Source organism: Heterodontus francisci, chromosome 11 (assembly GCF_036365525.1).
Source record: "Heterodontus francisci isolate sHetFra1 chromosome 11, sHetFra1.hap1, whole genome shotgun sequence".
NCBI classification, from domain to species: domain Eukaryota; kingdom Metazoa; phylum Chordata; class Chondrichthyes; order Heterodontiformes; family Heterodontidae; genus Heterodontus; species Heterodontus francisci.
The window spans coordinates 21,402,427-21,422,885 of NC_090381.1; the positions used below are offsets into that span (position 1 = coordinate 21,402,427).

Sequence of the window (20,459 nt, forward strand, 5' to 3'; positions counted from 1 at the left end):
GATGTTCGGCAGGGGTTGGTTGTAAGACCACTGCTTTTCTTGATATATATTAATGAATTGGACTTGGGTATACCGGCATAATTTCAAAATTTGCAGATGACACAAACGTTTGAAATGGAGTAAACAACGAGGAAAACAGTAACAGACTTCAGGAGGACATAGACAGACTGGTGAAATGGACACACAGATGGCAGATAAAATTTAACGCTGAGAAATATGAAATGATACATTTTGGTAGGAGAAATGAGGAGTGGCAATATGAACTAAATGGTATATTTTAAAGGGGTGCAGAAACAGAGAGACCTGGGAGTGTATGTTTCTAATCTTTGAAGGTGGCAGGACAAGTTGAGAAGACCATAAAAAAAAAATATGACATCCGAGGTTTTATTATAGAGAGGAATAGAGAACAAAGGCAAAGACATGATATTGCTAAAACACTGGTTAGGCGTCAGCTGGAATATCGTGTCCAGTTCTGGGCACCTCACTTTAGGAAGGATGTCAAGACCTTGGAAAGACGTATAGTAGAGATTTTCTAGAATGTACCAGGGATGAGGGACTTCATTTTTGTGGAAATACTGGAGAAGCTGGGGTTCTCATTAGAAAAGAGAAGATTAAGAGGAGTTTTGATGGAGTTTGATTGAGTTTTGATGGAGTAAATAAGAGAAACTGTTTCCAGTGGAAAAAGGATGGTAAACAGAGAACACAGATTGGCAAAAGAACCAGAAGCAACATGAGGAAACTTTTTATGAAAACACAGCGAGTTGTTGTGATCTGGAATGCACTGCCAGAAAGGGTGGTGCAAGCAGATTCAATAGTAACTTTCAAAAGGGAAACATTTTACAAGGCTATGGGGAAAGAGCAGGTGAATGGGACTATTCAGGTGAATGGATAACTCTACCAAAGAGCTGGCATGGACACAATGGATGTTCTCTGATTCTATGTGCCGGAATCACAGAACCATATACCAGCAAGAGTTGGAACCCCGGAACAATATCCCAGTGACAGTCAGCATGTTTGGGAGTGGAGGAGAGAACAGAGGGAAAAACCCAAAGAGGCTTGGCACAAATTGGCTTGAACAGGGGAAATGCTGCTCACCGGCCTTTGAAGAAAGCAATGTAGATCGGTGAGGAGTAGAAGTTGATAAACTGGAAAACAAACACCTTGAAGATGAAGGCGTCTTCGTATTTGGACTGAGTCCTGTGCATTTCTGGAACAGATAGAACAAAGAGATTAAAAGTGCCCCCAAATACTACAAAGATGAACAATATATTTATTTCCTTCCTGTGGTACTCTCTTCTTCAGCTCCCTGTCATACACTACATGGTTTATTCTTTCGACAGGACTCCTGGTTACTCTAGATCACACCATTCTCTGTGTCCAGCTTCCCTACAGTGGTTAGGAAGGGAGCTGTGTGGGGTCGCAGCGACTATCAAGTTGTCCTCTGATCCCAGGTCAAGCTTTCTTCCAAGCATTGCTCCTGGTAGCACACAGAATATAGTGGTCAGCCAATTAAGGGTTTAATTTTTCACAATTGTTGACTCAACCCCACAGGAGGTGGCTAACAAAGGAGTGAGGATTATTTTTGTAGAATGCAGGATATGGTGAGAAAATGCGTCTATCTCTGGAAAAGGAACAAGCTGGTATGGGTTTTATGGACCTTCTCCTGTTCTTCAGAATTGAGGGAACGCCAGTTCTCCATTCCAGTTATCTTCATCATCCAGAAGATTAAGAGGTGATCTAACAGAGAAGTTAATAAAGCTCTGGTTAGGCCCCATTTAGAGCACTGTGTTCAATTCTCGGCACCACAACTCGGGAAGAATATAGAAGACACCAAATCTGACGACATGCAGACAGAACACAATAGATATGGGAATGCATGGCCCTCCCCCCACAAAGCCTGTGGTTTGGAGTGACAAGCTATGATCATCTGATTGACCCAGAGAATCAATATCATGGTTCCTCTCTCTATACCAATAAGCATTGTGTATCAAGCTGGAGCTTACCCCATTTAGTTAGAAAACGGGCTAGTGATGTATAAACTCGGGCCAATAGGAGAATAAACAGGAGGTTGACCACTGATGCAGTTATACTGGCAATCCTTGGAGCCTGGAGAGAACAGAGTGCAAAAAAGATTAGAAAAAACTATAGACTAGATGTAGATACTATTTAACCATATATCTGAATACAAGGAGATATGGATTGAAAACACAGGAAGTTATGGTTTTAAAATGTATGGGAGGGCTGATCCTTTCTTGATTGGTCCTTGGCCCCGCCTCCCTTTGATTGGCCCTGCCTCCCTGTGCCCCATTGGCCCTTGGCCCTGCGTCCTCCCCGTAACTGGCACTTGGCCCTGCCTACTCTCCCCCAATTGGCCCTGCCTCCTTCCTGCAATTGGTCCTCGGCCCTGCCTCCTCCCTGCAATTGGTCCTCGGCCCTGCCTCCTCTGCACAATTGGCCTTGCACAGTTTTATCCTACTCTGCTGTCGTAAATGTAAATGAGACTGTGGCAATTTCTAGATTTCCCCATCCAATGGATCTCAGATGTGGAGGCAGGGCCAAGAGCCACTCGGGCCAATGGATCTCAGACAGCAGCAAAACAGGCATCAGACACTATTTAATATGAGGGCACCAACAACCTAGATCAACACACCCAATGAGCTCCTGAAAAGTCATTACTCCCAGTGAAGTACAGGTGGAGTGTTGCACTGTCAGAGATGTCGTCTTTCAGCTGAGCCGTTAAACCAAGGTTCCTATCTGCCTGCTCAGGTGGATGTAAAAGATTCCATGGCACTACATGAAGAACAGCAGGGGAGTTATACTTGGTGTCCTGGCCAATATTTCTCCCTCAACCAACAGCTAAAACAGATTATCTGGCTATTATCTCATTGCTGTGGGAGCTTGCTGTGCCCAAATTGGCTGCTGCATTACAACAGTGACGACACTTCTGTGAAGCACTTTGGGATGTCCTGAGGTTGTCAAAGGCACGAGAGAAATAAAAGCTCTTTCTTTATCTCTGGATGCTGCCACCGGGAAGCAAAATACTCACCGTTGCCATGGCGATGGTATTTCCTGACTCATACATGAGGATGCCAACAATGGTGCGGTACAGAATGACAGAAATCAGGAAGATCAGCACCAGCACAACCTGTAGGAAAGACATTCAGAGTCAGTGTATGGTAGCTGAGCTTTAGATCAGTGTTATCCGGACCCACTTAGTCAATACCACAGGCACAACGTTTGACTATTAACTGCACTACATCTAAAAGCATGTATTTTCCTTCACTTAATTTTCATATATAAATATATATACACAAACTTTGATCATTTATAGTTACTGCCATTGCAGTGTTACACTTGTCCAGTTCTTGTGCCACCATTACTTCGCCACCCTCGCCCCTGCAGTAAGGTAATGAGGTGGCCTCCAGGAGGATGAAAAATCTCCCGGGTGCAGACAGAGCGTAGACAGAGTGCAGGCAGAGAGAGCCGGCAGAGTGACTGCTCTCTGGACCAGGAGAGGAATGAAGCACAGAAGAAATGGATCAGGTTGTGAATGGACAGTCATAGAATGCGAGTCTTATTTAATGAGGGCCCTTCCTACCAGGAGCACAATCACTATGGAGCTCGCGATCACCCGCTGCAGCCTGTCCTCTTGTGGAAAGTAGGGCTCCTCTGCGCCTGTGATTGGGTTCTTCATAGTCAAGGGAGCCACGGCAGTGAACTCGGGCCTGGGGCGCTCCTGGAATGAAAACCCCAAACAAATTAAGCCATCTGAATGGAGTTGACATCAGCACAATGTAAATATACAATTGATCAACGATAGCCAAGAGCTTCCCAATTTACAATTGCAGTTTTGAAGCTATTTCAGCATATAATTATCTGAAAGAAAACATAAAACGCTGGAAATTCTTAGCAGGCCAGGCAGTATCTGTGAAAAGAATAACAGAGTCAACAGGGCAGGATTTTTCCTCCAGGGGTGGAAAACAGAGGTCGGGACTGTTTCTGGGTCCTGAACCCACCTCCCTGGGTGGGGGAAAACAGTCATTCTTTGTGCTTTTCCTTGGGGCGGCCAATTAATGGCCAGAAGGCAGGCTCGCCTTTCATTTAAGGATGGTGGGTGGACTCTCAAAGCCGGAGGGCCAATCAGAGGCCTTCCAGCTTGAAAGGAGCAGCAGGCTACAATAGAGGGTAAGTAAGGGAGAGGGTGCTTCAAGATGGAGATGTCCTTTCTCCAACTTCTTAACAACAAATTAAAAAATGGATTGCAGCCAGGCCACCACTGTGTGTGGGGGGAGGGGGAGGTGGGGAACCCTTCTACAGGGTAGCCGATAGTTGCTGCAGCACCCAGCCAGGCAGGGAGGCCCTCTAGGCCCTGGGAAGTCACCTCCAGGTATCTAAGCTGGTCCCTGCCGCCTGCGGGGGCATGGAGGCCGAGTGGACAATCCCATTCGGCCTCCTTTAATTGCCCTCAACGGACTCTTAATGAGTCATGTAGGGTAGCAGCCGCATGCGGGTGGGTGGCCCTGCTGCTCCCCCTCCCCCATTCCGCCTTCACAAAAGTGGCCTGGAGGCGGGCTGGAGCCAGGGAATTGGCATGCTGGCCAGTGGGGCTATTTTTAGCTTCCTCCTGCCTCTGTTCCTGGGCTCAGTGGGGGCTCAAAATCTTGCCCAATGTTTCATGTTGATGACTTTTCATCAGAGTAATGATGTAAATGTTCAGTTTGTGGCTGGAGGCTAATCCTGTTGTAAACACTCGACAGCAGACACCGACACAAGAATTTTTGTTTTATTTTTAAAAGTAACATTTGCATCTCAACAGTCATTCATCACCTCAGGTGGACCAAAGCACTTCACCAATAAAACGTATGAAATGCAACAACCAATTTGCATACCGCTAGCTCTCACAAACAGCAATGTGATATGACTAGATAATCTGCTTTAATGATATTAGTTGAGGGATAAATATTTTAAAAAAGAGGGAGAACCCCTCTGCTGTTCTTCAAAATAGTCCCATGGAATCTTTTACATAAGCCTGAGAGGGCAAACGGGGCCTTAGTTCAAACGTCTTATCCAAAAGTCAATGCTGCACTCCCTCAGCATTTTACTGGGATATATCAGCCTGCATTATGTTGTTATGACCCGGTGTGAAAGAGGTCTAGAGTTCCCTCTCAGCCGTCACCTGGTCTTACCGTAACAGGGTTTAGCTTTTAAAACACCGTGTTTTTAGCTCCCCCTTGGTGAATCCTTGTTCACCACTTTCCAATTATAAGGCAAAGAAACCAGCACAAACAGGTTTTCTTAGGTTTAAAGAAGAAAGGTTGAAATTTATTAAACTTAAACTCTAATTCGGTTATTGCCTATAGATACACGACGCGCCCACAATAGCATGTGTACGCGATACACACATGCAGATAGAGACAGAAAAGAGCAGAATAAATAAAGTTTCAGGCAATCTCTGAAAAGGGTTTTTGTTACGGATCTTCGAGCTCACTGTAGAGTCCTTGATTGTAATTAGGTCTTGCTTTTCATCGAGGCCCAGTATTCTTCTTAAATCTTGTTCGCTGTAGGAGACTTTTCTCTCTTGGGGTTCACGTATCTCCAGTGGATTTGGAATTCCGTAAGAAAGAGATGGGAGCAGACAGGAGAGGCTCTGGCGAGCCAACCAGGAGAGGTCTTCTCAATCCAGGAGCAAACAGACACTTTCAGTTCAAACTGTTTGTACAATTCAGAAAAAATCAGGTTGCCAAGCAGCTTAGTCACATGACCAGCTGGTCAGACCACGCCTTTGTGGATTTTCTGGTTTTATCCAACCCTGGAATGTCCCTTACACACAATACCTGGTTCTCAAAGTCCATTGTGTGCTAAATTGGATAAGGGAAGTAACCCCTTTGTCTCCACAAGCACTGTCTGTTAATATACAAATGTCTTTCCAGCCAAGGGCCTGGTGATTTTTTGAATAAGTCCTTTCTTCACTTCAGCAACAGCTTTCAAATCAATGCTCACATGACAAAGTTAATATGCCTCGTTCTTGGCAGGTGGGAGTCTAACATGACAATGTGCTCAAGTCTCTGGAGTGGGATTTGAACCTACCTTTTGTCACTACCTTTTGACTCAGGAGTAAGACTGCTACCAACTGAGCCGCAGCTGACACATCAGGAATTTGGGAATTATCAGATATTCTTTGGCATGTTTTGTTTGCTTGAACCCTCTTTTACCTCAGTTTCCTCAAAATCGAAGCAATCCCATTTATGGGCCATGGTAGCACTCTTTCTCTTCCAGTACTCGAGGAACATTACCGCCCACAGTGACATGAAGATACTGAAGAACACGGTGCCCCCATGGTCAAAGAGCTGGCTCACCTGTAGGAAAAGAAACATGGTGAAGGTCAACTGTGTAGCTGTATTTATGAATTCATAAATTCATATCTTGGCGAATAGAAGATTAAGGGATGATCTAATTGAGATGTTTATCGATGATTAAAGGAGTTGATAGGGTAGAGAGAGAGAAACTATTTCCTCTGCTGGGGGAGTCAAGAACAAGGGGGCAGACCCTTAAAATTAGAGCTAGGCTGTTCAGGTGTGAGGTCAGGAAGCACTCCTTCACACAAAGGATAGTGGGAATCACAAAACTCTTCCCCCCAAAAAGCTGTTGAGGCGGGCAGCCAATTGAAAATTTTAAAACTGAGGTTTATAGATATTTGTTAGGTGAGAGTGCTAAGGGTTACAGCACCAAGCTGGCTAGATGGAGTTAAGATACAAATCAGCCGTAATCTAATTGAATGTCTCAAGGGGCCGAATGGCCTACTCCTGTTCTGGTACTGCTCTGTGTGGTGCTCCAGGTTTGATCCTTGATCTGTGCTGAGTTTCTGGTCTCAGCTGGACCAGCAGACAAATTACAAATTGGCCTCATTGCCTGTGGACCAGGGAGGATCAGAGCTGACATTTCCACTCCTGCTTAGTCGTCATTGACTCCTACTCACTCGGCCATGACTCCTACTCACTCGGCCATGACTCCTACTCACTTGGCCATGACTTCTACTCACTCGCCTATTGCTCCTGCTCACTCACCCATGACCCCTGCTCACTGGTCATGACTCCTGCTCACTAGTCATGACTCCTGCTCACTAGTCATGACTTCTGCTTTCTAGTCCATGACTCCTGATTACTGGCCATGATTCCAACTCACTCACCCATGAATTCTGCTCAATCGTCCATGACTCTTATTTACTACTCTGTTGTCCTGCTCACTAGCCCATGATTCCTGTTCACTCGCCCATGACTCCTGCTCACTCATTCATGACTCCTACTCACTGCACTGAGTTTGGTGATGGAGTGGATTTTAAGAGTTAATCTCTTAAGACTAGTTTTTGTTTTGTTTACATTTTGAAATTAATTGACATTCCTGTTTCAGTTAAGAGGTAAGTTGGGTTTCTTGCAGTTTTAAACAGGGGTACAGAAACACTCTGAGAGTAGCTGTAGCTAGTTAAATAGGTAGCTAGCTTAAACTGGTTTCTGAGCTCTAGCAGAGCTGACACAACATTGTTTTCAGAGTATAAATTCAGGGGACTCTCAGTGCTGCTTGTCTGCACTGAGTGTGAAGAAGGGAGTTTGGTAATTGAGGGAGTTTGGTAAGGAGGGGCACTATAAATTAAGAAAAAAATACATTTGATTGCACTGAGGGCTGTTTTGAGTGCACTGAATGTAAAGTGGATGTTTGGTGTGTGAGGGAGGGGGTCCTTTCTTTCTTTTACCTTTTTCAGCCTCCAGTAGTTGCCTCTCTCTTTGGTACAGGGGAAGAAGCTGATTGGTGAGTAACTGGTAAGTTCTCATTGTAATAAAAAGTTTTTAAAGTTATGTTATGGCAGGTCAGCTTGGCCAAGTGGAATGTACGTCCTACGGTATGTGGGAAGTCATAGATGCATCACGTGTCCTAGACGAACACATCTACAGGAAGTGTCACCGGCTGCAGAAGCTTGACTTTCAAGTTTAGGAGCTCGGGCGGCGGCTGGAGTCACTGTGGCGCATCCGCGAGGCAGCAGACTAGGTGGCTAGCACGTTTAGGAGGTGGTCACACCGCAGGTTAGAAGCATGCAGGCAGATAGGGAATGAGTGACCACCAGGCAGTCTAAGAGAACCACGCAGGCAGTGCAGGAGTCCCCTGAGTCTATCTTGCTTGCTAATCGGTTTTCCATTTTGGATACTGGCGAGAGCGATGGTTCCTCAGGGGAGTGCAGCCAGAGCAAAGTCCATGGCACCACGGGTGGCTCAGCTGCACAGGAGGGAAGGAAGAAGAGTGGAAAAGCAATAGTGATAGGGGATTCAATAGTCTGGGGATCTCTCAGGTGTTTTGCAGCAGCTTTTTCGGGAGCAGAGAGTGTGAGCAGCTGGGAAGGTCAGTTTAAAGTAAACAATTTCTTTTTGTTTTCGGCAGAGACCAGGGGGCTGCTGGGTAGGTAAAACCCTATATATTTGGGCCGTTTAAAATAACTTGCCTTTCATTGCAGCAGCTTATTCGGAAGCAGAGAGTGCGAGCGAGTGAGCAGCTGGGAAGGTCAGTTTCAACTTAAACTTAATTTCCTTTTGTTTTCAGCGTACCAAGGGGCTGCTGGGTAAGTAAAACCCTATATATTTGGCCCGTTTCTGAACCCGAAACACTACACCTGTAGTGTCTCCCACCTGCCCTCCTCCTCTCACCAAAAAAAAAGGACTCTTTGGTGTGTAGATAAGGTAAGGCTTTTTCTATTTCTTTTTTTTTATCGTGTGATTAAAAACTTTTCGTTCCTTTTTCATTTAACTAAGTTTAAGCTTAAGATTAAAAATGGCAGGAGATCTCAGACCTGTGACATGCTCCTCTTGCTCAATGTGGGAGCTCAGGGACATGGCTGATGTCCCTGACTCCTTCACGTGCAGGAAGTGTGTCCAGCTGCAGCTGTTAGACCGCATGACGGCTCTGGAGCTGCGGATGGACTCACTTTGGAGTATCCGCGATGCTGAGGAGGTAGTGGATAGCAAGTTTAGCGAATTGGACACACCGCAGATTAGGATTGCTGAGGGAGAAAGGGAATGGGTGACCAAAAGGCAGAGAAAGAGCAGGAAGGCAACGCAGGTGTCCCCTGCGGTCATCTCCCTCCACAACAAGTATACTGTTTTGGATACTGTTGAGGGAGATGGCTCACCAGGGGAAGGCAGCAGTAGCCAGGTTCATGGCACCGTGGCTGGCTCTGCTGTTCAGAAGGGCGGGAAAAAGAGTGGAAGGGCTATAGTCATAGGGGATTCGATTGTAAGGGGAGTAGATAGGCGGTTCTGTGGTCGAAAACGAGACTCCCGAATGGTATGTTGCCTCCCAGGTGCACGTGTCAGGGATGTCTCAGATCAGCTGCAGAACATTCTGAAGGGGGAGGGTGAACAGCCAGTTGTCGTTGTGCACATAGGCACCAATGATATAGGTAAAAAACGGGATGAGGTCCTACAAGCAGAATTTAGGGAGTTAGGAGCCAAGTTAAAAAGTAGGACCTCAGAGGTAGTAATCTCAGGATTGCTACCAGTGCCACGTGATAGTCAGAGTAGAAGTGAAAGAATAGTCAGGATGAATGCGTGGCTTGAGAGATGGTGCAGGAAGGAGGGGTTCAGATTTTTGGGACATTGGGACCGGTTCTGGGGGAGGTGGGACTATTACAAATTGGACGGTCTACACCTGGGCCGGACTGGAACCAATGTCCTTGGGGATGCTTTTGCTAACGCTGTTGGGGTGGGTTTAAACTAATGTGGCAGGGGGATGGGAACCAAATGAGGTCAGTGGAGAGTAAGGAGGTAAAGCCTGTAAGGAACTAGATAATGAAGTCAGCATGACTAAGGGAAAGAGTAGGCAGGGAGCAGATGATGAAAGCAAAGGGACTGGTGGTCTGAGGTGTATTTGTTTTAATGCAAGAAGTGTAGTAGGTAAGGCAGATGAACAGGGCTTGGATTAGTATCTGGGAGTATGATGTTATTGCTATTACTGAGACTTGGTTAAGGGAAGGGCATGATTGGCAACTAAATATCCCAGGATAACGATGCTTCAGGCGGGATAGAGAGGGAGGTAAAAGGGGTGGAGGAGTTGCATTACTGGTCAAAGAGGATATCACAGCTGTGCTGAAGGAAGACACTATGGAGGACTCGAGCTGTGAGGCAATATGGGCAGAACTCAGAAATAGGAAGGGTGCGGTAACAATGTTGGGGCTGTACTACAGGCCTCCCAACAGCGAGCGTGAGATAGAGGTCCAAATATGTAAACAGATTATGGAAAGATGTAGGAGCAACAGGGTGGTGGTGATAGGAGATTTTAATTTTCCCAACATTGACTGGGATTCACTTAGTGTTAGAGGTCCAGATGGAGCAGAATTTGTAAGGAGCATCCAGGAGGGTTTTCCAGAGCAGTATGTAAATAGTCCAACTCGGGAAGGGGCCATACTGGACCTGGTGTTGGGGAATGAGCCGGGCCAGGTGGTTGACGTTTCAGTAGGGGACTACTTTGGGAATAGTGATCACAATTCCGTAAGTTTTAGAATACTCATGGACAAAGACGAGAGTGGTCCCAAAGGAAGAGTGCTAAATTGGGGGAAGGCCAACTATACCAAAATTCAGCAGGAGCTGGGGAATGTAGATTGGGAGCAGCTGTTTGAAGGTAAATCCACATGTGATATGTGGGAGGCTTTTAAAGAGAGGTTGATTAGCGTGCAGGAGAGACATGTTCCTGTGAAAATGAGGGGTAGAAATGGCAAGATTAGGGAACCATGGATGACAGGTGAAATTGTGAGACTAGCTAAGAGGCAAAAGGAAGCATACATAAGGTCTAGGCGGCTGAAGAAAGACGAAGCTGTGAAAGAATATCGGGATTGTAGGCGCAATCTGAAACGAGGAATTAAGAGGGCTAAAAGGGGTCATGAAATATCTTTAGCAAACAGGGTTAAGGAAAATCCCAAAGCCTTTTATTCATATATAAGGTGCAAGAGGGTAACTAGAGAAAGGATTGGCCCACTCAAGGACAAAGGAGGAAAGTTATGCGTGGAGTCAGAGAAAATGGGTGAGATTCTAAACGAGTACTTTGCATCGGTATTCACCGAGGAGAGGGACATGACGGATGTTGAGGTTAGGGACAGATGTTTGATTACTCTAGGTCAAGTCGGCATAAGGAGGGAGGAAGTGTTGGGTATTCTAAAAGGCATTAAGGTGGACAAGTACCCAGGTCCGGATGGGATCTATCCCAGGTTACTGTGGGAAGCGAGAGAGGAAATAGTTGGGGCCTTAACAGATATCTTTGCAGCATCCTTAAACACGGGTGAGGTCCCGGAGGACTGGAGAATTGCTAATGTTGTCCCCTTGTTTAAGAAGGGTAGCAGGGATAATCCAGGTAATTATAGACAGGTGAGCCTGACGTCAGTGGTAGGGAAGCTGCTGGAGAAGATACTGAGGGATAGGATCTATTCCCATCTGGAAGAAAATGGGCTTATCAGTGATAGGCAACATGGTTTTGTGCAGGGAAGGCCATGTCTTACCAACTTAATAGAATTCTTTGAGGAAGTGACAAAGTTGATTGATGAGGGAAGGGCTGTATATGTCGTATACATGGACTTCAGTAAGGCGTTTGATAAGGTTCCCCATGGTAGGCTGATGGAGAAAGTGAAGGCGCATGGGGTCCAAGGTGTACTAGCTAGATGGATAAAGAACTGGCTGGGCAACGGAGACAGAGAGTAGCAGTGGAAGGGAGTTTCTCAAAATGGAGACGTGTGACCAGTGGTGTTCCACAGGGATCCGTGCTGGGACCACTGTTGTTTGTGATATACATAAATGATTTGGAGGAAAGTATAGGTGGTCTGATTAGCAAGTTTGCAGACGACACTAAGATTGGTGGAGTAGCAGATAGTGAAGGGGACTGTCAGAGAATACAGCAGAATATAGATAGACTGGAGAGTTGGGCAGAGAAATGGCAGATGGAGTTCAATCAGGGCAAATGCGAGATGATGCATTTTGGAAGATCCAATTCAAGAGTGAACTATACAGTAAATGGGAAAGTCCTGGGGAAAATTGATGTACAGAGAGATTTGAGTGTTCAGGTCCATTGTTCCCTGAAGGTGGCAACGCAGGTAAATAGAGTAATCAAGAAGGCATACGGCATGCTTTCCTTCATCGGATGGGGTATAGAGTACAAGAGTTGGCAGGTCATGTTACAGTTGTATAGGACTTTGGTTCGGCCACATTTGGAATACTGCGTACAGTTCTGGTCGCCACCTTACCAAAAGGATGTGGATGCTTTGGAGAGGGTGCAGAGGAGGTTCACCAGGATGTTGCCTGGTATGGAGGGCGCTAGCTATGAAGAGAGGTTGAGTAGATTAGGATTATTTTCATTAGAAAGACGGAGGTTGAGGGGGGACCTGATTGAGGTGTACAAAATCATGAGAGGTATAGACAGGGTGGATAGCAAGAAGCTTTTTCCCAGAGTGGGGGATTCAATTACTAGGGGACACGAGTTCAAAGTGAAAGGGGAAAAGTTTAGGGGGGATATGCGTGGAAAGTTCTTTACGCAGAGGGTGGTGGGTGCCTGGAACACATTGCCAGCGGAGGTGGTAGACGCGGGCATGATAGCGTCTTTTAAGATGTATCTAGACAGATACATGAATGGGCAGGAAGTAACGAGATACAGAGCCTTAGAAAATAGGCAACAGGTTTAGATAGAGGATTTGAATTGGCGTAGGCTTGGAGGGCCGAAGGGCCTGTTCCTGTGCTGTAATTTTCTTTATTCTTTGTTCTTTTTGTTTCTGTGGAAGTAAACATGACTCCAGGATGGTGTGTTGCCTCCCTGGTGCTGGGGTCAAGGATGTCACAGAGCGGCTGCAGGACATCCTTCTGGGGGAGGGTGACCAGTCAGAGGTTGTGGTCCACATTGGTACGAACGACATAAGTAGGAAGAGGGATGAGGTCCTGAGAGCAGATCTTAGGGAGTTAGGAAAGAATTTAAAATACAGGACCTCAAGCAGCAATCTCAGGATTACTCCCAGTGCCACGTGCTAGTGAGCATACGAATAGGAGAATTGATCAATTGAACACGTGACTGGAGAATTGGTGTCGGAGGGAGGGCATCAGATTTCTGAGGCATTGGGACCGGTTGTGGGGCAGGTGGGACCTGTACAACACGGACGGGCTAAACCTTAACAGGACCAGAACTAACATCCTCACAAGGAGATTTGCTAGTGCTGTTGGGGAGGGGTTAAACTAGCTTGTCAGGGGGATGGGAACCTGAGGGTCGGAAGGAAGTAAAACTGATAACAGGAGGTAGAAAAGTAGCAAGTGACATTTGAATGTAGGCGAAACAAAAGCGAGCATCAACTAGGCTTAGAATGCAGAATGATGTTAGGAAGTCAAGGTTAAGGGCACTCTACCTGAATGTACACAGCATTTGCAACAAGGTAGATGACTTAAAGGCACAAATAGAGGTAAATGGGTATGATCTTATTGCCATTACGGAAACGTGGCTACAGGGTGACCAAGACTGGGAACTGAATATTCAAGGATGTTCGACATTTAGGAAGGACAGGCAAAAAGGAAAAGGAGGTGGTGTTGTACTGATAATAAGGGATGGGATTAGTACATTAGTAAGGGAGGATCTCAGATTGGAAGAACAAAATGTGGAATCTGTTTGGGTGGGGTTACAAAACAGCAAGGGGCAGCAAACATTGTAGGAGTTGTTTATAGGCCACCAAACAGTCGTGGTAATGTGAGGCATGGTATTAACCAGGAGATTAGAGAAGCATGTAGCATGGGTAATACAGTAATCATGGGTGACTTCAATCTGTATATAGACTGGGTAAATCTAATGAGCACAAATGTTGTGGAGGACAAGTTTCTGGAGTGCGTTAGGGATGGTTTTCTAGAGCAGTATGTTGAGGAACCGACTAGAGAACCGGCTATTTTAAATATATTATGTAATGAGAAAGGGCTAATTAATAATCTTGTTGTAAAAGAACCTTTAGGGATGAGAGACCAAAATATGATTGAATTTTACATTATGTTTGAAAGTGAAGTAGTTCAATCTGAAGCCAGGGTGTTAAATTTGAACAAAAGAATTTAAAGGTGTGAGGGCAAATTGACTGAGGTGGATTGGGAAAATACATTAAAAGGTATAACAGTACATAGGTAATGGATAGTCTTTAAAGAAATATTACATAGTTTACAGCAACTATACATTCCTTCAAGGCACAAAAACCCCAGAAGTAAAGGCAGTCACCTGTGGATAACAAAGGAAGTTAAGGATTGTATAAGATTAAAAACAAAGGACCTATAAAGTAGCCAGAAATAGTAGTAAACCTGGGGATTGGGAGGATTTTAGAATACAGCAAAGGAGGACGAAGAAACGGATAAAGAAAGGGAGAATAGAATATGAATGTAAGCTGGCAAAAAACATAAAAACAAACTGTAAAAGCTTCTAGAGGTACATAGAAAGGAAATGTTTGGCGAAGACAAATGTGGGTCTATTACAGGCAGAGTCAGGAGAATTAATAATGGGGAATAGGGAAATGGCAGAGAAGCTAAATGATTACTTTGTGTCTGTCTTCAATGAGGAAGATACAAGAAATCTCCCAGAATTAGAGATCCAAGGGACTAGGGAGAATGAGGAATTGAAGGAAATTAGTATTAGTAAGAAGGTTGTATTGGAGAAATTAATGGGGCTGAAGGTTGATAAGTCCCTGGGACCTGATATTCCACATCCCAGAGTGTTGACAGAGATAGCTATGAAGATAGTGGATGTATTGGTGATCATCTTCCAAAATTCTATAGCTTCTGGAATGGTTCCTGCAGATTGGAAGGTTGCAAATGTCACCCCACTATTTAAGAAGGGAGGGAGAGAGAAAACAGGGAATTTCAGACCTGTTAACCTTACATCAGTCATTGGGAAATGACAGAATCTATTCTGAAGTATGTGATAAATGGACACTTGGATAATAATGATCTGATTGGGCAGTCAACATGGATTTATGAATGGGAAATCATGTTTGACGAACCTGTTGGAATTTTCTGAGGATTGACAGAATTGATCAAGGGGAGTCGGTGGACGTGGTATACTTGGATTTTCAGAAGGCTTTAGATAAAGCCCCCCACAGGAGGTTGGTTAACAAAATTAAAGTACATGGAATAGGAGGTAATATACTGGCATGGATTAAGGATTGGTTAATGGGCAGAAAGCAGAGAGTGGGAATAAAGAGGTCATTCTCGCGTTGGCATGCTGTGACTAGTGGTCTACCACAGGGATCAGTGCTTGGGCCCCAGCTGTTCACAATATATATCAATAATTTGGATGTGGGGACCAAATGCCATATTCCCAGGTTCGCGGATGACACAAAACTAGGCGGGAATATGTGTTGTGAGGAAGATGCAAAGCGGCTTCAAAGGAATTTGGACAGACTTAATGAGTGGGCAAGAACGTGGCAGATGGCATATTATGTGGAAAAATGTGAGGTTATCCATTTTGGTAGGAGGAACAGATGTGCAGAGTACTTCTTAAATGGTAAGAGATTAGAAAGTGTAGATGTACAAAGGGACCTGGGTGTCCTTGTCAATAAGTCACAGAAAGCTAACATGCAGGTGCAGCAAGCAATTAAGAAGTCTAATGGTATGTTAGCCTTTATGGCGAGAGGATTTAAGTACAAGAGTAGTGAAGTCTTGCTGCAATTGTATAGAACCTTGTTAGACCGCACCTGGAGTACTGTGTGCAGTTTTGGTCCCCTTACCTTAGGAATGATATTATTGCCATAGAGGGAGTGCAATGAAGATTCACCTGACTTGTTCCTGGGATGGCGGGACTGTCCTATGAAGAGAGATTGGGGAAACTGGGCCTGTATTCTCTAGCGTTTCGAAGAATGAGAGGTGATCTCATTGAAACCTACAAAATACTTAAAGGGATAGACAGGGTAGATGCAGATAAGATGTTTCCCCTGGTTGGGGAGTCTAGAACTAGGGGACACAATTTCAAAATAATGGGGAAGCCACTTAGGACAGAGAGGAGGAGAAATTTCTTTACTCAGAGGGTTGTGAATCTTTGGAATTCTCCACCTCAGAGGACTGTGGAAGCTCAGTCACTGAGTAGGTTTAAAGCAGAGATTGACAGATTTCTAAATCCAAATGACATAAGGGGATATGAGGATAGTGTTGGAAAAAAGCTTTGAAATGGATGATCAGCCATGATGTTATTGAATGCACACTCGCCCATGACTCCTGCTCACTAGCCCATGACTCCTGTTCACTAGCCCATGACTCCTGCACACTTGACCATGCTTCCTATTCACTACTCCATGACACAACCTGCTCACTCAAGCACGACTCCTGTTCACTTGCCATGATTCCTGCTCACTAGTCATGGTTCCTGCTCACTAGCCCATGCCTCCTGCTCACTAGCCCATACCTCCTGCTCACTAGTCATGATTCCTAGTCACTAGCCCATGTCTCCTGCCAAAAGGTTAACAACGGGAGGACACAGCTGACTCCACAGCTTAAGAATACCCTCACCCCAGCAGGCATGTGATAGGGGGTGTCACGGAAATATTTATTTTCTCCTCTGATTAAAACAGTGTGTGCTTTTAAGACTCTGTTTAAAAAAACAGTGTGTCTTTAAAAACTAAGAGGCACAGTATGCCACAGCTGCATCTGTTATCTAGGCAACAGCAGGAGAGTGGAGAGGTCACATGGCATACTGTAACTTTTAACTGTGTGTAAAAACCAGCTAAAATCAGTTTTGCTGAGACTCCAGTGAAGCATGCTTGCCTTGAAGGAAGAGAATTATCTCAGCAGAAATTCTACAATGAGACACAGGCTGTTTTAATTGCCTAAGGAAAAAACCCCTTTTGAAGAGAACATTTGTATTGCTGGAGGTAGCAAAATTCCTTTTCTTTCTTTCCAATCTAAGGAGTCTTTGCTTCAAGATTGAATCTCTCTTGACTAATTGTGTTTTCTGGAATTCACAGTAAAGTTTCAACTGAAAGATTACCAATTTTAAAATCCAAACATATACCCGTCGTTATACCCCATGTTGAAAGAACTGTGTGATGCCTGCTGCAGCCTAAGTGCTTTGAATGCCTATCAAGTAGAGACTGTTCATCAAATCTGTGTGGAGACTTCGAGTAGCATCTGATTTTTTTTTTACACTAGGATACCTCACCCATCAGGAACATAACCCACAAAGACTTACAACCCAGTTATTTATTTATTCTTAAGAAACAGCTAATTTTTTAAAACATAATTTTAAAAAAAAAACAGTTTACTGTTGATTTTTGAATGTATATGTGTGAAGTGGGGCATTAGGTTAAAATAGGAAGTTATAAGGTCTTTCGATATAGGTTTATCTGAATAGTGTTTAAGATTTAGTTTTAATTAATAGTTAATTTGTTGTTGTCCAAAGAGACCTGGTTTGGTCTGTTTTATTCTGGGTGTTTAATTTGGCTGTTTTCCGGTTGGGTGGGAAAACTTTAATAATATGCTGTGACCTGTGGAGTGATGGGACTGAATTGACATGCATATTAACATATTAATTGGGGGCTCATCTTTGGGATAACATATAAATTGGGGTCTTGCATCTGGCATCATATTAATTGCTCGTCTCTGGGATCATATTAATTGCTCTCGCGACTGGGATCATATTAATTGGGGTGCTCGATTATTGGGATCCAAATCTAATGGCAATTACGTTATTTGTAAGGGGAGTAATAATTTGAAAGAAAAAAATAAAAGGAACCAGGTTTCTTATATATAAGGGTAAAGACTGCATCATCAGAATGGCATTAGCAGTAGCAGCAGAGTTTCTAGGAAAGGAGAATGTGTCCCTCAGTGACTTGCCAACTTTAACTAAGAACAAACCAAAAGAATTGGCGGCAAAATTGGGGTTAGAGTTGAAATCAGGTGCTAGCAAAGCAGAGATATTTGATGTAAGAGTTCAACATTTAAAAGAGGAAGAACAAGAAGATAGTAAGTCAGAGAGTGATGCAGTGTAATTAGCTAAAATTCAGTTACAGTTGAAGCTGGAGCTTCAACAGGAAACAGAAAAAGTAATAGCAGAGAGAAAGTGAAAGAGATGGAACTGAGACAAAGGGGTCGTCTTGAATCCATGGAAAGTTCTGGTCAGGAAAATTCTGTATTCAGCCCAGGACCCAGCGAAAAGCTGTTTAAATTTATACAAGCTTGAGAAAAGGGACAAAGAGGCATTTTTCACATCTTTTGAAAAAATAGCCAAAGAGATGAAATGGCCAAAGGAAAGCTGGACACTGCTTATGCAAAGCAGGTTGATGGGCAGAGCTCATGAAGTTTATGCCATGCTTCCTGAAGAGGCTTCTGCAGATTATGAGATGGTAAAAAAGGCTATTCTCGCTGCGTATGAGTTAGTCCCTGAAGCTTACTGTCAGAAGTTTCGGAACCGATGGAGATTGGCTGGGCAGATGTATGTAGAATTTGAGAGGGTGAAGCAAATTAATTTTGACCATTGGATACGGGCATTAAAGATGGAAACCACATATGAGAACCTTCGAGAATTGATTCTCTTAGAAGAGTTTAAAAATTCAATTCCTTCAGTAGTGAGAACTCATGTAGATAACCTGAAAGTTTTGAAAGCTAGGCAAGCAGCAGAAATTTCTGATGATTTGAGCTTGTGAATAAGCCAAAACCTTTTGTCCGTCAGCCCTATAAACCTGAGAAGGATAGAAAGTGGGAGAGTGAAAGGAAGGCAAGTAGCCAGGGACAAGAAGGAACAGCTGGGAATGCTCCAGGATCACCTCCTCAGGTCAGAAAGGAAGGTGCTGAGGGTAGAAGTGAGGTTTGCAAGCCAAAGTGTTACCATTGCCACAAAACGGGTCATTTTCGTTCAGAATGCTGGAAATTGTGAGGTAAACCCATAGGACTTGTTGGGGTACGCAAAGCTAATGCAGAGGAAAAGACTCTGACTGAGAGTATAGCAGACCAGGCTATAGCTTTAACGGTAGCTGTAAAGCCAGATACAAAAACTAAAGTGAGTGTAGAAGTTAAGAACAAGATACCCAAAAGTTATAAAGAATTTTTGTCAAAGGGGAAAGTAACTCCATATTCTTTAAGTGAGGCAGGAAAACATATCACTATACCCAGGGATACAGGAGCAATCCAAACACTCTTGCTGGGGAAAGATATAACCTTTCCACCAGAGAGCGTCTTCAATGCTAATGTTTTCATTAATGGAATTGGCGGGGAGTATATACCTGTACCTTTATATAAAGTACGCCCAGAGAGTGACTTAATATCTGGGATGGTAACTGTAGATGTTGTCCACAGTTTGACAGTAGACGGAATTGATCTACTCCTAGGAAATGATTTGGCTGGACCAAAAGTATCAGTTTGTCCTATAATTACAGAGAAACCAAGTGAAGTTAGGGAAACAGAACAATTACAGGAACAAGTTCCAGGAATAATTTCTGTGTGTGTAGTCATCCAAGCAATGGCTAAACAGGATCCATTGTCAGAGATAAAAGGGGTGCCACAAACAGATAGCCAAGCATCTGAAACCTTATTTGAGGATTTAGATAATCCAAATGAGATGTTTAACAGATCTTCTATAATTGCAGTACAGCAAGCTGATCCAGAGTTATACCAAATGGCACAGACTGCTGTGACAGAAGCTGAGGCGAAAGGAGTTCCAGAAGGCTATCATATGGAAGATGGGACTTTGAGGAGGAAATGGATTACGCCTCATAGACCTGTGGACGAAGACTGGACAGTTGTTGAACAGATAGTGGTACCACCTAAATATCGCCAAGGGACTATTAAGGTTAGCACATGACATTCCTTTTGCAGGACATAGGGGAATTCGGAAGACCAAATCACGTAAAAGCCAACGTTATTACTGGCCAGGCCTTACAAAGGATGTGAGACGGTTTTGTAGGACATGCCATACATGCCAAATGGTGGGAAAACTGCAACCTGCCAAAAAACCAGCACCAACAGTTCCCATACCAGTGACTGAGGAAACATTTAGCAGGGTATTAGTAGACTGTGTAGGACCCTTGCCAAAAACAAAGGCGGGACATTAATACATCCTTACTATCATGGATATGGCTACTCGATTTCCAGAGACCATTCATTTGAGGACAATTACTGCGAAAATAGTAGTAGAAAAGTTAAACCAATTCTTTATGAGATATGGGTTAACACTTGAAGTTAAATCGGATCAAGGTTCTAATTTCATGTCTAAGATATTTCAAGAAATCATGGACAATTTGGGCATTAGACAGCTGAAATCTTCAGCATATCACCCACAGTCACAGGGAGCTTTAGAGAGATTTCACCAGACTCTCAAAACAATGATGAGAACATTCTTTCTTTGGCCTCCTTATCTCGAGAGACAATGGGTAAGCGCCTGGAGGTGGTCAGTGGTGTGTGGAGCAGCGCCTGGAGTGAGAACATACTGTCACGAATATCCAC

The 20,459-nt window shown here is 44.2% G+C and overlaps 1 protein-coding gene across 5 annotated transcripts in view; it reads right to left on the reverse strand.

Moving 5' to 3' along the window:
- The window catches only part of LOC137375126 (anoctamin-7-like), a 145,720-nt gene that overhangs the window by 37,384 nt on the left and 87,877 nt on the right, over window positions 1-20,459 (reverse strand). For all 5 annotated transcript variants that reach the window (XR_010975932.1, XR_010975933.1, XM_068041784.1 and 2 more), the window contains 5 exons: window positions 6,213-6,356; window positions 3,599-3,736; window positions 3,047-3,145; window positions 2,004-2,106; window positions 1,096-1,207 (listed from right to left, as the gene is read on the reverse strand). Coding sequence is in view for 3 of the 5 variants with exons in the window: in XM_068041784.1 (XP_067897885.1) it covers window positions 1,096-1,207; window positions 2,004-2,106; window positions 3,047-3,145; window positions 3,599-3,736; window positions 6,213-6,356 (596 nt within the window). In the remaining 2 variants the exon portion in view is untranslated. The remainder of the gene's footprint in view (window positions 1-1,095; window positions 1,208-2,003; window positions 2,107-3,046; window positions 3,146-3,598; window positions 3,737-6,212; window positions 6,357-20,459) is intronic.